Genomic DNA, 21,698 nt, shown 5'->3' with positions numbered 1-21,698 from the left:
GGGGGCGGTGAGGATCTCTCACCCTGCGGAGCGATGCTCTGCGGGCACGCATCCTCCAAGGGGAGCATCGGGAGCGTGCTGGGAAAAAGGTTCTTCAGCAGAAGGCTGTGGGCACGGAACAGGCTGTCCAGGGCAGCGGTCACGGCCCCAAGTGTCGGAATTGAGGGGGCGACCAGACAACGCTCTCAGTCGTACGCTCTGATTTTTGTGTGATCTGGTGTGGGGCAGGGAATTGGACCCGATGATCCTCGTGGGTCCCTTCCGACTCGAGATATTCTGTTATCCTATCATTCTACGATCCGGGGTTGGGCCCTGCAGCGGGGCTGGTCGGTGGTAGCCCGAGATGAGGGTTAACGCACATTATCGGGAAACAGTCAGTCATATTTTTCTTTGTAACCTGCTTGGAAGACTGCCATGATATTTTACGAAACAACCAGAATGTGAAATGGGATCTGGAAGCCCGATGCCCTGTAAGGGGATGCGGGGAGCTCAGCGGGGCAGGAGGTGCGCCAGGACCAAACTGCGGCACAGCCGGAGAGCGTTGAAGTTGGGGGGGGGGGGGGAACGGGGGAAGATTTCTGCTGCCCGGAGGCCGCTTGCTCATTTTTGGTGAATGTCACCAGAGAGGATGTGGGTTTCTAGTATTTCTCCGTGATCTAAGTAATCGCTGGAGCTGGGCTGGCCAGCGCACAAACGTTTTAAAGCGGTAAGCTCGAGCCATTGCGTCCAGCTGGCAGCTGTGCGTAGTCCCAAGAGGACAAGAGGCTGAAATCCTGCGGACCCCTCCTCTTCTCTCTATAAGTCCCCCACAGCCGCAGTGGTGGGATGTGTCAGCACAGCGTAAGAACGGGGAACTGAAAGTGAGATTCCCTCTCCTCTCTAGGGCAGTCTTTATTTTGGACCCGTGGGAAACGGCCCACGTCGCACAAAGCACGCGGTTGCTGAGGGCGACTTGCGGCGGGTTTGCGGCTCTGTGTCCACGCGTGTCCGTGCAGAGTGGGGGGCACTGCCTGGGAAGGGACCACTTTGTGCCAACACAGCACGCTCCCGCAGCACCCCTAACCGCGCGTCCCCTCGGGTGCCGGCTGCCCGCAGGGAGGAAAGGGCACTTCTTGCTCCTAAGAAAAGCTGTACGGTGCGAGGCGCGGCCGAAGACCCCTACCCAGCGAAGTGATGGGTGGTTTGGGGCAGAACCGGAGAGGCAGCGTGCCATTACCCCACGGGGGATGGATTCCCTCGACCTTGAATCGCGTTCAAAGTCATAGGGAGAATGTCACAGTCCCGGGTCCATCATGCAAAGTGACTCTGCGCTCATCCCTCCCCGTGGCTCTTTCCATTAATTAGAGCTGCAGCGGCAGTGGGGGAGGGAAGAGCGGCTGGAAGGCAGCGGTTATGCAAAGTTTGGAGCCAGCATCCAAAAGAGCCAGGGCGGCTCTTGGAGGCAGCGCTTTGTAACCGGGCGGGCTGAGGTTATGATGCCGTAAGAAGCTCCATTAAGAAATTTTCATCTAATCACAGCTCGTTGCCTGCAAGACACAGTTACCACGACTAAGTCAAACTTTTCACCACAGGGACGAAGCAATGTGCTGTGACACGAGAGAGTCGTGAAAACTTGTCCTTACCCCTACCTCCAGGCAATCACTTCTACAATTGCACTCCACAACTCAATTTTGCACAGCTGCCCCCATCCGCGTCTTCCTCCTCCTCGGTTTCTCACAGCTTTTTGCAATGATGCTCATCACACCGACTGCCGCCTATTTCACCCCGCTCCACTTACACAGCCCCGCTGCTGCTCGTCTGGGGTGCACCTCAGGAGCAGACCCCCCACCCCCACCCCGTGACCGTAGGGGGCGGCGGTAGGAGCAGCGGGGTCGGGGTGCAGCTCTCCCTCTCTCCCCTCCTTGCCCCGCTCGCCGCAGCCTTTCCCCGCTCTGCATCCCGGAACAGGAAAGTCCCGGTTCAGCTTTCCCCCATAAGATCCTGTCTCCCCCCGCCGCTCCCCTCCCTCTGCCCCTTCCTGCCTCTGGCCTTGCAGAGGGAGCCTCTCCGCTCCGTGCGGAACCGGGGCCGTAGTTGAGCTCGGGGCGGGTGGCGGGGCGCGGGGACGGGGTTCCGGGGACCCTGCGGCCGGGCTCAGCCCCCAGCCCGCCCCCGGCCCTGAGACGCAACCCGGTGCCTGAGGGTTCTCCGCAGCCTTGTGCCGGGATCCTGAAGTTAGTGGCTTGGTTGTGTGGGTGGTATTTTTGTGTTTGGGTTTTGTTTTTTGTGTTGGATTTTTTTTTTTTTCTTTTCTCTCCTCCCTCGGATCTTCCGAAGAGACAGACTGGGGGAAGGGGAGGGAGGAGGAAGAATTAAGGAAGGGAAAAAATGGCGAGTGGCAGGAGCGGCGTGGAGAGAGCGGCACTTCTGTGCTGCTTCTTGCTGGCTAGCGGGAGCCTGAGCTGCTGCGCCCGGCCCGAGGAGGAGGAAGAACACGAAGAGCAGCGCTCCTGTCACGGCGCCTTTGATCTCTACTTCATTCTGGATAAGTAAGTGACAGTCACGTTTGAAAATGGTTATTCACCCTTCGCTGCCTCTGTGCTGCTTCCCCTCCTCCTCTCAGAGCCTTCCTCCCTTCTCCCGCAGTGCCAAGATGCGCGTGCAGGGCAGGGTCTTTGCTTTTGTTCCCCTAGACGTACGTGTTTCCCAGGCGGAGCCTTTAGGGGAGTCCCGCGCTTCATCCTGTGTTAGGCACAGGCAGACCCGGGGGATCGGAGCACCCTCCGGTTGCGGTGCCCGGGCTGTAAGCGCTGAGGCTGAGCGGGCGGAGTGCGGTGCTCCCCGCATCCCCCGGTGCTGAGGTTGCAGAGAGGTGCGGGGATGGCACCTGCGGGATTCGGCCACAACGGGGCTGTCCGTGCAGATCTGCCTACAGCTGAGGTGTTGGAGCTTGTATGCAGTGATTGCCTTTTTAACATGATCTCTGTAAGATTTAATGGAACTTGCTTCTGGCCATCTTCTTTGGAGCTGTCTAAACCTGTGTTTGAGTTGTTATGTATATTAAAATATGCTGGCAAACACTTTTCTTTAATACCATGCGGTTCTAATTTAGATATAGCCTGAGGGTCTGAGTAAGCTCGCATCCATGAACATGCTGTGACAAGTAGAGCAAAGCCTGTGTGCATAGGTGCACCCACAGGTGGTTCTCAAATAGTGTGAACTGATTTGCTCAGTGCACTGATTTGGCTGAACAGCTAGGGGTTAAAATCCAGGACATAACTGTTGGTCTTATGCATATAGTGAGTGCAATGGTTGTGCTAACCAGTGCCTCCTGGGCTATAGGTGGGGTGTGGTGCTTTGAAATCCTGAAGCCTTTTCTTTGTGACTCTTGCCCATAAGCAAGGTTCGCACTGCGCCAGTTCCCAGCTGGGAAAACTGACCCATCCAGGCCTCCTGCTCTGCCTGCATGGGGCAAACGCCACCGTCACTCAGGAGCCAATCACCGTCTTCAAGAAGAAAAAGGTATCAGTCAGGATTCAGTTTACAGAGCTAAACTGTCCGGAGACTACCAAAGGCATTCTGCCTTTCTGGAAGATGCTCTAGCATGCTATCTAGTGGCTTTGGTGTTTTGTTTGTTTGTTGTATGGGTTCTCTTGGTAGCATGAAATATCTTTCCTTGTCTAAACTGTCCCTGTGCGCTCCCATTTATTAATGTGCTGCATTCCTGTGCTGTTTCTCTTCAGATGATCAGAGAGCACTTTAGTGCTTTACTGAGGTGGTTGCTGTTATCAGATTTCCCTCTACTTGGGGAAATCATGGCAGAGGACAAAGGGATTTGCTTACAGTTACTGATATGTGTAGCAGTAGAAAGCTGGTTGTGTAAGCAAACCCCTCCTCCATGTTGTAGACACAAAAGCATGCATTTTCTTTTAGCAGACTACAGGTCTTGCATGTTGGCTCAGGTGCTGTATATTCTGCTCTGCTGCAGATTATATCCAATGGTGGCTGGAGTAAAAGTCATGCACTTACATTCCATTGGGAAAATTCTCTTTAGCTTCTGTTGCAGATTGAGTCTTTATAACCTTCAAGTGTTTGAAAGAGAAACCCATTGGCAAAAACTGCAGTAAATGCTTTTTTGGACCCTTGGTTTTAGAAAATATTCTCAATCCTGTGAGCTAGTGGCAAAGGCAGCAGCAAAGCTGCTTCTGGCCTTAATGAGACTGTGTTACAATCCATAAGGGTAACACTGGAGTGCCAGATCTTTGGAGCCATAGGTCCCTTGTGGCTTTCCTGCTTTAACAGAATGCATGTGATGCTGAGAGGGAGTGCACGAAATGGCTGGGGGTGTGTTTAATCCCAGATGTATCCTGTGGCATTTGGCACAACATGAAGACTTGGGTTGGACTTCGTGACCCTTATGGGTCCCTTCCAACTTAGGATATTCTGTGTTTCTATGAAGAGCATTTCTGGAGTCAGGGAGGGCTGTCTGCATGGGCAGATCCTGGACCTTGGGAAAGTTCTTTAGAAAGGAACTAGTAATTGATCAGTGCTGAGAAGAGCTGGGGTGTTTCTGGTAGGGAGGAGGCAGGATGCCAGCTGTAAGCAGCTGGCCAAATCTGGAGATGCAGTGGACAGAAATTTGGATCTACACTGATGCATATCTGCAAAGAATCCTGTCTCTCATTTCTAATGAGAGAATCCCCTGAAAAGCCAATGTGTGTTGACCAGTGGGAATCCCCACATGTCCTGAGCATTGCACACCTTCTAGAACTAGGTGCATTCAGTCTTAATTCGCTGTGTAACAATGGGATTGAAGCACTGACTCTGAAGACTCCAGGATTTAATTCTGTGACCCTGTGGTACACTCTTTAGCTGAATGACGAATCTTGTCTGTGAAGTCAGTCCCAGTGAATCAAAATGACTTTAAATCTGTTTTGCTTTCATTCCTCGTGGAAAGATGCAATCTCACATCTGTAGGAGGTAAAATGGGGAAGGCAACAAACCTTTCTCCTCTTGCATGTAAGCGCTGTGTTTTACTGCAATGACTTTATTGGGTCATGATTTTCTTTTCCATTCTGCTAGTCAGAGTCTGTGAGGATCTAATCCTGCAGGCAATAACCTTCAGAGGAAAAAGATCATCTGCTGGTGAAGTTATTGGTATAATATACATGGTGCTCATTAGAAAGGAGAAAAAACAACCGCTTGTTGAGCTCTTGCAGCTTTTCCCTTCCTGAAGTTGATTACAGCCCTTTATATTAACTGTATGGGATAGGCATGATTAGAGCAGTGGAACTAAGCCTCTGGTGTCTGAGAAACTGGCCTGGTGAAAAGGAAAAGCATCATGTGTGGGAGGGAGACCTGCTATCATCCTCCTTAGAGTTTTCTGACCATGTCAGAGCCACGTTAGATTGGCTTTGTCTCTGTGAATGCCTAAATGAGCAAACGTCTTGAAGCTGCAAGAACTGGACATTTGCTGGCTGCAGTCTTGTGCAGTCTGTATGCTGTACCCCATGAGTTATACAGGCCTGATCTTACTTGGAGGTGCAGTGGAAGTCTTTGAAGTATTGAACAGAAGCAGCAGAAATTTTCCTGTTTGCAGAGAATTGATCCCTCAGTATGAGGCACAGCAATCTACTGCACCATTAGAGCGCTCACCGCTCCTATGGCATGTGGTAAGATTGGGTTGTGTGGTACCACATATCTCATGTTGGTCTTTAAACAAGCATAGCTGATAAGCTAAAAAAATACATGGGTGAGTACTTTCAACTTGCTTTGGTTCCTCCACGTGCTTAGGCTGTCCAAGTGCATGAAGACCTTAATTTCAGCCCAGTCCCAAACTACTGAGGACAGGCTGCTTGACTGCTCTGGTCTTGTAGAGACATCCTCGTGCTTGAGTATGTAAACACACTTTCCTTTCATCCCTGCCTTGCTGGTAACATTCAGCTGTTGTTTGTAGTCATACTGAAACACATTTGCACCGCAAAAAGGATGACTGACCTCTAGTGTTTTTAGTGCCTGGCGACATCACTATGGTTGTTTATTAGTGCAACAAATCTAAGTCCTATATTAAAAGAGTTTCCAACTCTCCTGTAAATGCCTTCTCTTGGCAGTGCCTGACATGACAGATGTGAGTGGCAGAGCTCTCTGAGCTCTGTATTTATCAAATACACATAAATGTATTTGGTTTGTTTTTGACCATAGGACAGGATGGGAAATGAAGGGGGGTGGGCGAAGGAGAGTGTGAGATTCTCAAAAGCATTTTCTCATTCTTTTCTTTCTTACTATGTTTGTGAAAATATTGTTTGGATTTAGAGGAAGACTGAGCTGTGCTGCCTTGAGGAAAATATTTTTCTTTTTTTCCCCCCACAACATGGACCATGGCAGTGCAAATGTATTGGGGCCCTGGCTGTCTTTCTTTCAGAGAAGCAATTCTAGCCTTTTTGGGAACTAACCTAGCTATCCTTTTTCCTTTTCCCCTTAAATTAAGGATAGTCCCGCTTCACGGCATTCCTGTCTCTTGGGTCCACAACAATATTGCTTTTCACATCAGTTTTGCTACTTCTGTGCTTGGCAGAAGCTTTGCTAAAGACATCAGTGCAGTGTGGCCACTCAAGCCTTCTTTTCCCTTGTAATCTGTTTTGCAGCTGCCTCCCTTTACTCTTGCTGAACTGCTCTCAAGAGGTGAGTCCCTGCTGGTGTGGAAATGGTGTGGAAGAGCACAACCTCTGCCAGTTAGATGGGAAACTAGCAGCCCTGTCTCATCTCATTCTGTGTGATTTGTTTAGGGATATATATATATATCCCTAAACAAATATATATATAAAACCTCAACACTCCTGAAGTTTCGTGAGGTCTGTCAAGAGGGAAAGGAGTTGATACCTCACAAAATTTGAGGCAAGCCAGAAAGCCATCATCAGAACAAAAAGCATTTTTCAGTAGCTGCTATTCTGGGCCTGTTTTTTAGTTGTTTTAAGGCAAACACAATGCATTGAATGCATTAATAATTTCCAGGTAATCTTAATATATATATATTTTCTTTCTTTAAATGTGTTTTATTAAAAGCAAATAAAGAAAAGGGTTTGGTAAACACATTCTGTTTCCCTTCTCCTATGCTCCCAAGAAAGCATGGTTTCCTTGCCAAGATTTTGAATGAATTTAGCACTCATGAAAGTAATGAATTATGAGTACTGGTGAGAGTGGGTAGTTCTGGCTTTAGTCACTGCCTGCTTTTGGTAAGCAAGGACATCTGCCTATTGCAACCAGACTTCAGCTTATCTCGTGGTCTGGGACCTGATGCAGGTAAATGAGATTGAGAGCACACTCTGGATAGAAGCATTAGCTTTGTTCCTTAGACTTCATACATTGCTATACAAATGTGTATTCTGTCTGAATTTTCCCCTTTATAACAAAACCTCATCATCTACATGGTACCTCTTGTGGCTTCCAATTGCCTGCAAGCAATATTCTTTATAGTTCTCAAAACATAATCTGTTGGTATTTTGCCTTTACATCTTCCTTTGTTGTGGTTATGTTGCAGGCAGTGCTGGGATTTCCTTACAACCAGGTGTAATTGTGTGGAATGTTCCAAAGGAACTTTTTATCCAGCTGCAGACATACCTATGTTATTGGAACCAGGTTTTATTTGTTTGCATTTTGTCTGATGTCATTTTGCCAGATTTGCCTTTTGGAAAGGAAGAAAAATTTAGGGAACCCAATTTCCTTCCCCACTGCCCCAAGGAAAAAGAAAAATCTTCATAAATCCAAAAACAAAGCTAATGGGTAGTGGTTATTTGACATAAAACATGTACAGTTTACAGGAAGAAAAAACCATGGCGGCTTGTCATTTGCAGTCTATTTATGCATGTAACTAAATCTGATTTATTTGGGGCTTGAGCCAAGGAAACAAACCGTAACATTCCCCCTGACCTGGGGTTTCAGTTTGTGTGTGGTCACTGATGGAGAATTTCATTACTTTTGTAATGAAGCTTGCAGACCAAATGCTGGCATGCGATCTGTTCTGAGTTGTTACAATGTGTCGTAGCACCAAACTTCTTAATAGTCAATGAGTGGGTTCTTGCAGCACCAGAGCTGTGCTTCCATGCCCTCTGTTCTCTCTTGCATCTTGCTGTGAGTGCTGTATTCTGACTGGGTTTGAGGGCTATGCTTCACTCCCCAGGCTGTGTTAGTAGGACTGGGATTCAGAGAGCATTTCTTCAAGGGCTGGAGCTGCTGAGAGCAGTGCTGGAGCTTTACTGGGGGATCTGACATGGTCAGATATCTGGCCTGTGAGCTGCACATTGGGGCCTGCTTTTCTTGTGTCACGAGAGCTATAACACCAGGGGACAGAGCTTGTGGGTCAGGTAGATTACAGTAGGAGCAGTGGGTTATGAGGGATGGTTTACACAAGTCAGCAGTACTGCTGTAGATTGTCAGTAGTTTTATAAGGGAAAAGCAATGTATAAAAATTAATAGTTTTGGTCATAAAAACCTATTGGATTCAAATGCTTTGAGTCCTGTGTTCAGTGTTCCGGCTGAGGACTAAGAAATCTGTTTCCCAGCCGTTTCATCTCCTTCCCCTCCCTGCTCCAGTGCTTGTCTTGTTCATTACTGCTGTAAGTACTTTGCAGTGTGGACTGTCTTGGAGTGGCTGTCTCTGCCAGTGTTCCTAATTGCCTTTGGAGCAGATAATATAAACTAGTCCTTCTTAGCCTGGATGAGTCACTCACTGAAGGTCCCTTCCATGCTTGCAGGAAGCACTGTTTGAGAGAGGAAGGTCCTTGCCACTTTGAATGCTTTGCTAGCTCTCAGGAAGGGAGCTGAGGGATGGATGAACATGAGTGTGCATGTCTGAAGCCACAACAAACTAGATGCCCCAGGGTCTGCTTTTATTGCAGAGCCATTATTAGCCATGTGCAAGAATTTTCCTACTGTCTGTGATGTGGTTGCAGCCACAAAGATCTCTCTCTAAATAACAGCAAACTGCCTTGTTTCTGAGCAGTGGGCCATACACAGGGCCCCTGCTAGCTCAAGGGGATACTTAGGGACAAGCAGACTTAATTGCTGTTGTGTTCCCTTGATGCCATGTTCAAACTGAACCCAGAGTCAGTAATGGACTGCTCCAGGATCTCTGAAAAAGCTGTCACCAGTTAATCAGGCCTCAGAGCCTGTTAGGGCAGAGGGCTATGCCTGCAGCCAGCACATGCTATGATGCCTTAACCAGCAGCAAGGGGAAGGCCCGACTTTGACACGCTTGCTGTGTTCTTCACACTGACACAGAGCTCTGCTAAGCTGCAAAGAGTCACTCCAAAACAAGCAGGAGCTGAATTGAGCCCTGCAATCGCATCACTTCCTTCCACCCCCAGAAATACTTGCTGGCCTCCTTTACCCCTCCCATCCAGCAGTAGCAATGTGAAATTTAGGAAAACGGCAGCGGGAGCAGCAGCTGCTCCTCAGGGCTGTGAGGCAGAGAGTGCATTCTTTCCTATGTTGTGGTTTGCTGACTCCTCTCTTTGTCTCTTGTGTAATGGGAACTGAGCTTGGGGAGCGCACTCCCAGAAATTACTCCTGTGGATTTTCTGCTTTGTTTGGGCCAGTTTTGTAGGCACGAACGCTGGGGGATTCTGGTTTTTTGCTGGCCTTGCTCCAGGCTCTGCCCAGTGAGCCACCAGCAGGAACAGCCCCTGACACATTTTATGTTCAGCAGCTGTTTGTTGCTTTGTGTTTGTCTCTGCCACCAGAACCAGAGGCCTGAGGCTCCGGCTTTCTTTCTGGTTCTGGAGGGCTTACAAGACTCCTGTAAGCTGCAGGCTGGTGTCCAAGGAGATCTCGGTGCTCTGCAGAGCAGTGGGCTGTGTGGGGCACCTGGCTCATCACTGCCCCATACCTTTTCTGTGCAGTGCTGGTCCATGCTTTGCTTATTCTTTCCTTGTTATTCAGAAGTCTCTCAGTGGTCAATCAGGGCAGGCAGTGATTTTATTTTTTTTTTTTTATTTTAAATTTTTATTATTATTATTTTTCCTGATTGTATTTAAAGATGTCACCTTCATTTCAGGCTCTTACTGGCATCGGTATGCTGATTAACAGGAGTTTCTTTCCCCATTTATCATAGGGTTCTAAGGGAAACAACAAAGGCACTGAAACTACTGTAAAAGGCTGTGAGGGTGTCCAGGTTCCTAGTGCCATCAAGTTATGCAGCACAGGGTATTAATTTGTGCTGCCATCACAATTTTGCTGTTTTAAAGCTAAAATCCAAAAAGCAGCAAAATGACTTCATATTTTCAACAGTGTTGAGTTGTTTCTGCTTCTGTCAGTGAGTATTATTTGATGGTTGTGGGGAACTTAGTATGTAGCTTAACAAACACAGTGCTGTTGTAACTCTATGATGGAATACTTCTAATGAGGACTAGCCCACGATAAGGACATCACTACAGTTTCAGAGATGGGCAACTGTAGAATTATTACAGCCACTTTTGGTTACTCTTAGTGCCTCTTGTTGTCCCCTTTCCAAGAATAGGGATTTCATTTGCATGGAAATACATAGTATTATGGTTATCTGAGCATCTGCACTTCAGGTTTTTGTGTTTTTTCTAGTATCAGTACTTTATGACTTTCCTAAATATTCAGTATCTATGGTGCTGTTTTACTGAACTGTTCTTTGCCTGAAGGTTAGGTATTTCTTAGAGGAATGGGGGAGCTGGGGGAAGCACCAAAATAAATAGAGGCACTAGAGAAAGACTTAAGAAGGGACTAGAAATGACAGTTTGTTGCCATTATGAAGTAAATATGCTGCTACTTTGTTTTCTTGGATTGTATCACTGCTATTGAAACTGGCAGTAGAAAACTGATACCTCAAAATTGTGTTTTATGAGTAAGAAACTGGCTACTTTGTAAAGATGTGACCACACTGGAATTTGCAGGAGTGGGGCTTAACTGGGAGGCCTGGCTCAGAATGTAACTGGAAAGGGTCAACTTGGGGTGTGAGGACAGAATTTGAAATAGTAATGCAAACTGAAATCTATGAATGTACAGATTTTGTTGCTTTGAATCTTACAGAGATGCAAGAGAAATTAGTTAAAATTCAACCAAATTAGTGATTCAATCCGGGACTTGCAGAAGAATCCTGGGGGGCTGTTGGTACTGGACAGCTTTGGTTCCCTTCTGAAAAAGCAGTTCTTTAAGCACATGTCTTGTGTGGGCTTTTGGATTATTTTTCTGTTTTGAGAAAAATAGTCTTGTTCAATAGTAGTGTGATCTTCTTTTCCTGGCACTTTGCACCAATATGGGAACATGGCTCATTCATTGTACAGCACCTATAAATGGGAGCATGCAGATCAGTCCTTGGCAGTCCTTGGAGCATTGTTGGCTCTTACCTACTTGCAGGCAACTTAATTTCTTCATTCTTTGTTAACCACATTGTTCTGTGAATGGCTTGCCATTCTCCAGGTGAGCAGTGTCAAGGCACAGGAGCAGGTATATTCCAGTGTCAGCACCTCAGTGGCTCTTGTCCCATTCTCTGCTCTCCTCCAGCCCACCAGCGCTGAACACATGGACTTGTTCGCTGATCTGAACCTGGTGAAAGGAGGTAGAAATATCTGGCACAGGGTTGCTTGGAAAGCCCATAGCACAGTTGCAGCTGTTTTCACTTTCGTACATTTATGCAGAAAAACATCTAATGACCATCAGAGGAAGCCTAAGGCTTTTTGCTTCTTCAGTAGTTACATTTCAAAAGTATCTTAGTTCTCATTTCTAATCTCCTGTGATTCTTCTTGATATGCTGCTACTTTATCTCTGCCCTTCTCAACCTTTGCCCAAGACAAATACAGGTATTTGCCTGGCCAGCAAGGTGAATTAGCTATTTGTTCAGTCTTAGGAGTGCTTTTCAAACCAGACTTCTCATGCTTTTTTTTAGCCTTTTAAATGACTTGAAAGTGTACAACCTAGATCACATGTAGCAAATCAGCTATCATTTAAAATAGATTTGCAGCATGCTGGGCTCTGTTTGGGGTCTGAGTCCCACAAGACTCTTGTGGTGCCTGAGAACCTAAGACTAAACTGAGAAAAGACAGGGAAAGAATAATGGAATTTTGTAGACTGGGAATAGATGCACAAACATAATATAACTAACTGCCAGGCATTTCATGGGAAGTCTGTAACAGAGCCAGGGATTGACTCTCTAAAATTCTAGTCCAGTGTTTGCTATTAGCATTGCCTTTCCCCTCTGAATGTGTACTTCAAACGCTTTCTCTTTTGAAACAAACAGTAATTCATGGAAACATTCTCTCACGTGTTCTGGGAGGGTGGATGATCAGTACAAACTTTCCTCGTGGCTGCAGCAGCATAGCTATGCTCTAGGAAAGTAAACAATCTATTAGAAGATGATTTAGCAACATCAATAAAATGAATTATACTAAAAGAAAATATGTAATAAAAAAAGCAGAGGGAAGAACATCTAGCGAGCTTGTCTTGAAATTGTATTTCTACTTGTATTTGGGTCCATTGGTATTGTCATAACAGCTTGGTTATGGCTTCCAGCACAGCTGCTGTAGAAGCCCCACTGGCACCAGCAGCCTTGCCTCCAAACACCTCTGCCCAGATTGTCCCTCACTACCTCTAGAGTGTCCCACTCTTAAAACTGATACAAGGAATTTCCCCATGAAATGAATGCAATCCATTCTGTTTTGTTCACAGGTCTGGAAGCGTCAGAAATCATTGGACAGAGATTTACTCTTTTGTGGAAAGCCTGGCTGAGAAGTTCATAAGGTAAATTTTTCTTAGATGGTATTTTAATTTGGTTGTATGTATGTATACGTATATTTGTGTGCATTATCTCCCATTCCCTGCTAAATCTGATGAAGCATTGTGTATGATATATAAATCTGACTTGTTTTTCTGTTTCAGTCCAATGCTGCGCATGTCTTTCATTGTTTTTTCTTCGCGAGGCACTACAATCATGAAATTAACAGAAAACAGGCAAGTACTTCCCAGCTTTCAACCAAAAGCACCTCCCATCCCTCAAGCAGTGAAGTGTTCTGCAAAACCAGGATGCAGAGCTTTGTCTCTGCCCTTGGTGTGGTATCCACTGAAATCCTCCCACTGTTTTCAGGTGCCAGGAGATCCAGAAGGTCTGCTGCCCTCCTCTTAACATTTTCAGCCTTACAAGAAAAATGCAGCACTGGGGTTCCCATTCTTAAAATATTTCAGAAAGGAAATGTGCTTCCAGTCCAGAGTTTGCATACATTGCCCTCAGTGTCCCTAGCTACCCAGATAAGGCTGCTTTTGTGTAAGAGCTCTCAAACCCTGAGCTAAGGAGCTGAAGACTGTGAAAGTCCCACAGTGTTTTCTGAAATAGCTCAAAACTCTGAGCTTGACACCAGCAGCAATCACACCAGGTGGTCCTGGAGCACCACCTGCCAGGCTGTTGCACCCCTGCCTTTGTACAGCGGCTGTGCCAGAAGTGCTTTGTTACTGGGCACCTGGGCAGTAGGTTTTTTAAAGGGAGTCTTTGCCAGATCAAAATTTTTGTTGGCACCTTCATAATTGTGTCCTTGGGCCTCTGTTTTTCTATCTAGGAGGGCAGAGCTCAAGGGTTTGGGGCTTTTTGTTTATTTTATTTTTGTTTTTCACTATTCCCAGGGAAATTCATGCTTTGCAAGTTGGGAAGTAAACAAGAGCCCAGTAGCAGAATGTCAAATGTGATATAAAAATACTTCCTGTCCTCTGTTTACTGTTGGATCTTCATCTGTGCTTTTTCACCTCATTTTATACTGAAAAAGAGTAAAGTTGCATTTCTTGCCCTAAGGACACTCCTCATTCTAGCTTATTTTACCTTCATCCGCTTTCCCCTACAATTGTTCTTTCAGAAATTGGGACAGTTAATATTAATTTCTCTGAGTGGTGCTCTTTGTCTCCATGTGTTTCTTTGTGGGGCAATAAGCTGTGTATCAGGAGTCATGGTGTCCAAGTTGTACCAGGGAACATTCTGTGCCCGAAAAAGGTTGATGGTCCACTGGTGTAGGACAGGAAATTCTCCTCATTCCCACCCTATTTTCATCTGGTCTCTATCTTTATAATGGAAAAGTCTTAATCCCTGCTGTCCTGGTGATTGATTGAATAATGAGCTTTTATCTATCCCATTTTCATGACAGGGTCATAAGCTTTTGGATTCTCATTCCATCTGCAGTTTGTCAGCATTCAGTATCCAGCATTTACTTTAATTCTATCTTGCCCTGGTAGACAGTGTACCAGGGACAGGACTGAAGCCTTAAAAATGGATTAACCCTAACATGGTGACATGCCTGGTTTTGTGCTCCATGGGTGTTGGCTGATGTCAAAACTGCTTTTGGAAAAAAAGATAGATCTTGGTTTTGCTGGTGTTAGTTCATGTGTATGGACAGAATGTGTAGTTTATCTGTGTTATTTGATAAAGCAGCCACCAAAATACATCTAATAAAATTCTTTCTTTCTTTCTTTTTGTCTAAAGGGAAGCCATAAGAAGGGGGCTTGAAATTCTTCAGTATGAAGTGCCTGGAGGAGACACGTTCATGCATGAAGGATTTAAAAGGGTATACACTCCAGAATCTCTTTTCTTTGATTTATACATGTAAACTTTGCTTTCCTTGCTGCTTCTGCACTTAATCGCAAATTATGTTCTATGCTTCACTGCAGGCGAATGAGCAGATTTACCATGAGACCTATGGAGGTAGGTGCTGTGTGTTTCTTGTTATGGGTCTATGTGGAAGAGATAGGGATGACAGATTTACGTGACCTGCAGTAAACTCATTGGAAGAAGTTTTGGAGAAGGGATTGGTGTTACACAATCATTGCATTCCATTTTGACTACAGCCTACTTTCAGATGTGTGATTCATGGTTTATTAAGACCAGAGTAAACCAGTATGATCCCAGATCTGACCCAGGGCAGAATTTAGACCAGAGCATTGCAGACAGAATGGTTTGTACTGCACCCAGGGACAAGAACGCACACACGTACCTGTACTTCTCTGTTCTGATGCACTCAGACCCATGTGCTTCCTGCTCCCAGCTTCTCTTTCTTAATAGTGTAGGTACGAGTGTGATCAGCTGGAGATTTTTGTGAATAATTTAGGACCAGACTCTCAGTCAATGTACTGCATGTTTCTATTAAATTTCAAGAGGGAAATGTATTTGTGCTTTAATATGTGCCAAAGAGAAAGCCTGGTTTGTTGAACTGAGCACTTTCTGCCTGGTTTGTGTGCTGGTGTTACATTGTTCTTGTTTGTGAGCTGATGGCCTCTTTGGAAGGCCCAGAAAAAGGTCAGTCCCTTCTAATAAAACAGGGTACAAGTGTGGAGTCTTCAGCAGCAACACTGTTATATGGCTCTCCAGATGCTCCTACCTGACAAATACAAGGGTGTTATGAGCCCAACTGAAAATTATTTTCCTCTTCCTAAGAGATTGAGAACAGTTGATTAGTTTTTAGCTAAGTTGATTAGTAAGGAAGATGGAGTAGATGATGTCTGGAATTATAAAATAAACTATTTGGAAAGAAACAAAAATTGAGAAGAAAACAAAGTTCAATTTATTTCTGTCCTTTTTCAAACATCCTTAGCAAAGAAAGAGTAATACAGGAAATATTGCTTTTTTTCCCCTAAGATGCAGGTCATTTTTTAAAAGGTTTTGTATCTGTGTTGACATGACATGGGAAGGACTGCATGGCATAAGAAACCTGTCAGAAGTAATCAGTCTTTAGCTTCAGACAGTATGGGGAAAGACAATTGAAATCATACCAGATTACTTTGAAAAAATGACATAGTTCTTTGAAAGTAGTGTGTGCATATTAGTATGTGTGATTACTGAAGCAGGATGGTTGGTTGAACCATCATTATTTATATTAATTGGGACTTTTTTTTTTAGCATTTTTCATTTTTCTAGGTAGTACTGTACTCTGTATCATATTGCTTATCTAGCTATCCAAAACTCATGCAACCTTTTCACGTAAGTTTTTGTGGGACATGAACTTGCTTATCCCAAGACATGAATTTGCTCCAGTGGATTTGGTCTTCCAGTTTTTCAGGCTTAAAATTCCTGTGAACTTCACCAACAATTCTTGTTGCATGAAAAGCATAGGACTGAAGCCCTTGTGGAAGTACCTTTTCATGCTGTGTTCAGTAGGGATTCTCCTTGAAAACCTGGTGGAGGGTGAAGATAGAGTTTCAGGAGAGCTCCTCTTGGAAAGAAAGGTCTTGCACTGGCAGTCTCTGGACAGTGTCCATGCAGATGGGTGTTTGTCAAGAGAAGAGGAAAAGCTTATCTGTCTCCAAGAACAGATTTTACCATTTCCCCACATGTAGGGTATAAATGTACAGGACAGAGAAGTTTGTACACAAGCCTTGCTTGAGCAGTACTCCTTCAAGTGCTGCTTGTGTGTTGAAGGTGCACAGTTTTCTGCCTGCCGTATGCTGTCATACATCTGATCTTCAGCTGTGGTAGATGAGTGCACTTCCAACAAAGTCTGCACAAATCAGGCTGAGATTCCAGCCTTGTGATTTTGAGTTTTTGTCAACAAAAAGACATGTGTCACTTCAAACTTATTTGCACTGTCAAATCTTTTGTCATCCATATGCAATCTGTTAACTATTGTCCATGTAGGAGTTCGGACTGCTAGTGTGATTATTGCTCTGACGGATGGAGAATTGCAAGACGTTCAGTTCTATTATGCAGAACAAGAAGTAAGTCACCTTCACATTTACCCAAACTGGCTCAAGTTAAACCTGTGGGTGTTCACTGTTGGCTCTAATTTTTTAATATATATATATTTTTCTTATATGGTTATATATATATATATTTTTTTTATTTAGGCCAACAGGGCCAGAAGTTTTGGAGCTATTGTTTATTGTGTTGGAGTGAAAGATTTCAATGAAACTCAGGTAAGCTTGCTTGCTTTTATTTTGCTTTTTTTTTTCTTTTATACTAGTAGAGGAGTAATAGCATTAGTTGAAGGCATTTATTTAATTACTTGAGGCATAAATCATTTCATGTCAGTATGATGTCTTTCAGCAAGTATGAAGGGGCCCAGTTGTATTTACTGTAATTTTATTTTCCTCATGATTTATGATTGTCTTTCTTTGCAGCTGTCAACAATAGCTGACAGCATCGATCATGTTTTTCCAGTTACGGGAGGCTTTTATGCCCTAAGAGGAACCATTGATTCAGTAAGTTGGCTATTCTGAAACCTACAAATGGGGTCCCTTTCCTGTGTTAATGAAGCATAGATTAAAAATGATCATCAAAAACGCCTTTGCCTTAAATCTTCCAGATTCTCAAGAAATCTTGCATTGAGATCCTAGCAGCTGAGCCATCCAGTGTTTGTGCAGGAGGTAAGCTTTTGCAAGACTGGGGTGGTAAGGCAAGTAAATAACACTAATGAAAAGTTGGTAACTACCTAATGTTGTGTCAGAGCTGAAGTCCACTGATGAGTTGGAAAGCATCTCCCAAGGCTGTAGCTGGAGCCATACTGTGTCCCTTCTGAGCTTGGGAGGGAGCTGGTGCTGATCCACTTGTATGCTCAGAATGCAGGCTTGGAAAAATGGCTGAGAGTGCACTGGGGCAACTGGAGATTATGCTCTTTAAGATACCCAATAGAATGAGGATATGGGTGGTATAAAACTAGACTACTAGGGGCTATTTTCGTGTTTAATGCAACATCTCCCAGATTACTGGAAAGACTTTGTTCATTGGATCTGCTAGGGCTTGTCAGCTGTTAAAACAAGGCTTTGCAGAACATTCACAGAAACTTCAGATTTATTGAATCAGATGTAATGAACTGCCAAGGCAGAGATACCCAGCATGCTTTCCAAAGTGTTAGTGTTTAACTTAATTGTAGTGAAAGAACTACTGGTGTACAAGCAAATGTGAAGAATCCCCAGAGAAGCTGCTGGTAACTTCATGCCTTTCCTGTTTGGGATATTTAGCTTGCATTTGTTCTTGTTTATATTAGCAATCTGCTACAGTTTTTCTACTTAATAGACTATTGCAGACTAATGAGAGTGACAGCTTAAGCCTGCTGGAAGGTGTTGTTTAGAGTGGTTATTTAGATCTCTTACTGTCTTGTGTTCACTTCCTTGTATGCTGAAGATTGAGCGCATACAAATGCAGGTTGCCTGAAAGCTGACCTTGAAAACATGGAACAAAAGGGAGACTTGGGAAAACCTATTAAATAGCATAAAGAAGAGAAATCGTTCACTCTCTATTTCCACATATTTATCACAGCATGGTTGTGTGCGGAGTTTTTAAACTTCAAATGAAATATCCTTGTATCTTTCCAATTAATTCTAAACAGGTGGTTGTGGGGCAGATGTTTCTCAGAATATTATCTTTGGAAAATCTCAAGAAGGAAATATTTTGCTTTTAAAAATTTCCTTTGCAGACTGCAGAATTTATCAAAAAAACTTAAAAGCTTTGAGTCAACGTTTTTGTTTTTTAATTTCATAGCAATTAATTGTTTTTATTTCTGGTGTTCCAGGCAATTTTTGGATAATAAATTATTACAAGTTTTCTTGCTTGTTAAATATTGCTTTTAGCTAAACAGAAGTGAGAGCTCCAGTAGGGATTTGGCACAATATAAGAATATTGAAGGTTTGCATCTGAAAAGATCTTTTCACATCAGAAGTTTGAAAATATTTTCCAAAAGAACTCTGGAAAAATATACTTTTCAGGAGAAGATCCCACTTCTTGAAAGTGGATGTGTTTCCTCAAAACCAGCAAAACTGTTTTGAAAAAGCAGTAGCTCAGTTTTCATGTATTCTGCATGCATGCATGAATTCAGGAGCTCATTCTTTCTCTGCTGACAACCATCCAGCAAAGGTGGGATCAGGGTGAAGCATGTTGATGACCCACTAGGGCATGAAGATGAGGAACTCGTGTGTGATGGCTTGCTTATAGCAGCAGGGAGCTTAAAAGTAGGAAGGAGCCACAAGCGCAGCTTAATGTGATGCAGGCCGTCAGCATGGGTTAAATTGTCTTTGACACCAAGAACTGAACACATAATAGGTTTTTCTACAAGCTAAGTCCTGCAAGACTTACCTGGAATGAACCTGAAAGAGCTTTTAGAGCACAAAGCTAGACTCCAGGTTGGCTTTATCATCTTGAATAATCCTATTTACTTCAACAGAAACAGAGGCTTCTCTTCATAGATCTTTGTTTGCACCACTGTCTCCTGGAGGGAATCTCCTTAGGCTGAACAACTTTTTTCACAATAGTGTGAATTCAGGTTTTGAATTCAGTTCACTGGACAGTCAGATAATAGCTCTGTGTGTAACGTGACTTATTCAGATTTAAGCACAGGAAAGTCCCAGGGCACTGAAGTCTTAACAGAATTTTAAGACCTTTTAAAAATTTCTGTAATCACTTAGTGGAATTTACTGGTAATGTATATGTAAGAAGTAAGATCACATAGCTGTTAATTTCTATATGAAAATATATATCCTGTACCTTTAGAGCTGCCTGAAATTTAGAACATGGTATTTTCTAGAAATTTAAGGTTGGTCTCCTTTCTTTCTAGTTAGGAATGTTTTGTTGTTGTTGTATTTTTTTATATTTTTTTATTTATTAAATGTAATTTAAATTTGTGTTTCAGAATTTTGATTAAAAAATTACTCAGTTTTTCAGAAGTGCCATCCATTGTGATATTCTCCAGCAAGGAAGCTTGCTCAGTTGTAGCCTAAAAACGCAGAGCTATCCTTGCATTTTATTCTCACTTGTCTGAGTAAGGAGGTGAAAACCAGTTGGGATTTTGTTCAGCACTTTTCCTAATGCCTAATATCTGATAGGAGAGCAGGAAGGATTTTGGGGTTGGTTACTGGAAGCTGTTCTCGACCAGGGATTAGTGCAGACTGACCCACTCCTCGCAGCTCTTATTACAACTCATAATTACCACTGTGCTGGTAATCACTGGGGTTTTCAGCTTCATTTTTGATTTGTGAGAGATTTAGTAAGTTGCTGATGGTATGGTTTCCATGCGGTTGCAGCTGAATTATGACAACTCCTGTTGGGTCTCTGACTCCCCATGACAAAGATATCCAGCAAGTCCATTTACAAATTGATCTAGTTGTGTTATGACAGCTATCTGATGCTTAATGCTTTCTGACCCTGCAAATTTGTCGTCCCCGCTGTAGAGAAATGTAGTTTGGTCCTTTCTGTTCCCTCTGATTTAAAGTGACCAAGACATGCAGCCTGTAAACAGGCTATCAGTGCAGCAGCAGAGGTGCCTCCTATTCTGTTTGACAGCATCATTGCTTTGATTATGCTTACGGTATGAGGATGTGATTGAAAGGTTTTGTTGGATGTGGCATCCTACTGGCCACATCAACTCCCAGGTGTGGATGCAAGCCGTCAGCTTCTCATCAGAGTCACAGAAGCGGAGCCGACAGCGCAGCCAGTGCACACCAGCTCCAACCTACCATCTCGCTGCCAGCACTGCCCGGTTATTTCAGTGCTGACCTTTTTCCCTTCGCTGTCTTGTCAAAAGCTGCAATCTGTGAGCTGACGGTAACTAAGGAAGAAAAGGACGCAGCCAGAGCCAGGGCGCAAAATTAAATGGAATTAGCCATTTCAACAGACCATCACCCAGGACATGCTAATGTTTGGGAACGTTCGAAGGGGCAGACTTCTCATTGGCAATGAGCAAATCCAGTACTAGCTGTCTGTATTTCCACATGAGTCTGAGATTGTATCTCAATCGCCAGCTTGTGTTGGCAGGCAGGTTACTCTGAAGGCAGTTCTCACAAGTGACTGTGCAGAATGGCAGTGATAGGGAAAAGAAGGGTAGAAGGGGTAACCTGCCCTGACAACAGTAGGCCTCTAGATGTAGGTTTTACCTTTTGATGTTTTGTGTTGAATGATTCAGTTAAATCTTTATGGTTGCTGCCTTTTGGGATTGGGGTGGGAGGGCAAAATCTAACTGCAATTTTATTTCAGCAAGCTGCTTTCTTGTAAAATTGAGAAACAAAAATAAAATTTCTTATCTGGGCATTTATGTCGCTAGGTGGGCTGGCTGTAGACTACATCAGTGTGAAAATTTGGATTCAGACACAGGGCAGAGGACAGCTGTCATCATGTACTTCAAACCACTCTGGAAAGGAATGCTGTATTTGAGTCATTTTTCATAATACCTCTGTACTTTTATTTACAGAACCCTTTCAAGTTGTGGTAAGAGGCAATGGCTTTTATCATGCGAGAAATATCGACCAGGTACTCTGCAGCTTCAAGCTCAATGACAGCCTTACTATCAGTAAGTCTGAAGGGAGGAGTTCCATATCTCCTGTGGCTGTCACCACACAGGATGCAGCCCCCCTCCCATCCACATCAGGGAGCCATGCAGTGGCTGTGGGGGGAGGTGGGTGGGGACCTTTATCTGGCAGGAGGTTAAAACTCATCTTTGTTCAGTCTTAAAACCTTTGGGCGCTGTGTTGTGAGGCATCATGCAGGAGATGCTGCTGTACAGTGGATTTCAACATTGCTGTAGTGATTCACGTGGGGCATGCATACAACCACTGAGGACTGGGTATCAAGTCTGAACAGGAAGAAATAAAGCTGCTTCTTATTTTTTATTTCACCTTCAGTAAAAATATATAAAGTTACCTTGATGCCCTGAAGATGTGTTCAAGCTATTTATTCACTGATTTAGAAGATACTTGCTTGAAAGCAAGACCCTTCAGCCCTGCTTTGCTCCTCTCTGGCACAAGTT

The 21,698-nt window shown here is 44.2% G+C and overlaps 1 protein-coding gene across 3 annotated transcripts in view; it reads left to right on the top strand.

The window, feature by feature from the left end:
- The first annotated feature begins 1,966 nt into the window (after positions 1–1,966).
- Positions 1,967–21,698, top strand: part of ANTXRL (ANTXR like) — a 46,875-nt gene continuing 27,143 nt past the window's right edge. The window contains exons 1-11 of one of the 3 annotated variants that reach the window (XM_015866789.3): positions 2,006–2,213; positions 2,317–2,528; positions 12,667–12,738; positions 12,877–12,948; positions 14,459–14,540; positions 14,644–14,677; positions 16,604–16,683; positions 16,813–16,881; positions 17,086–17,166; positions 17,271–17,331; positions 21,144–21,242. In XM_015866789.3, the coding sequence (XP_015722275.2) occupies positions 2,368–2,528; positions 12,667–12,738; positions 12,877–12,948; positions 14,459–14,540; positions 14,644–14,677; positions 16,604–16,683; positions 16,813–16,881; positions 17,086–17,166; positions 17,271–17,331; positions 21,144–21,242 (811 nt within the window). In that variant the 5' untranslated portion in view covers positions 2,006–2,213; positions 2,317–2,367. Of the gene's footprint in view, positions 2,529–12,666; positions 12,739–12,876; positions 12,949–14,458; positions 14,541–14,643; positions 14,678–16,603; positions 16,684–16,812; positions 16,882–17,085; positions 17,167–17,270; positions 17,332–21,143; positions 21,243–21,698 lie in introns of all 3 variants that reach the window. The other 2 variants (XM_085554526.1, XR_014948679.1) reach the window with 2 other exon arrangements.

Source organism: Coturnix japonica, chromosome 8, assembly GCF_054131305.1.
Source record: "Coturnix japonica strain WE chromosome 8, WE-NBRP24, whole genome shotgun sequence".
NCBI lineage: Eukaryota > Metazoa > Chordata > Aves > Galliformes > Phasianidae > Coturnix > Coturnix japonica.
Note: the sequence above shows the minus strand (reverse complement) of the source record. Positions and strands in the feature narration are given on the sequence as shown.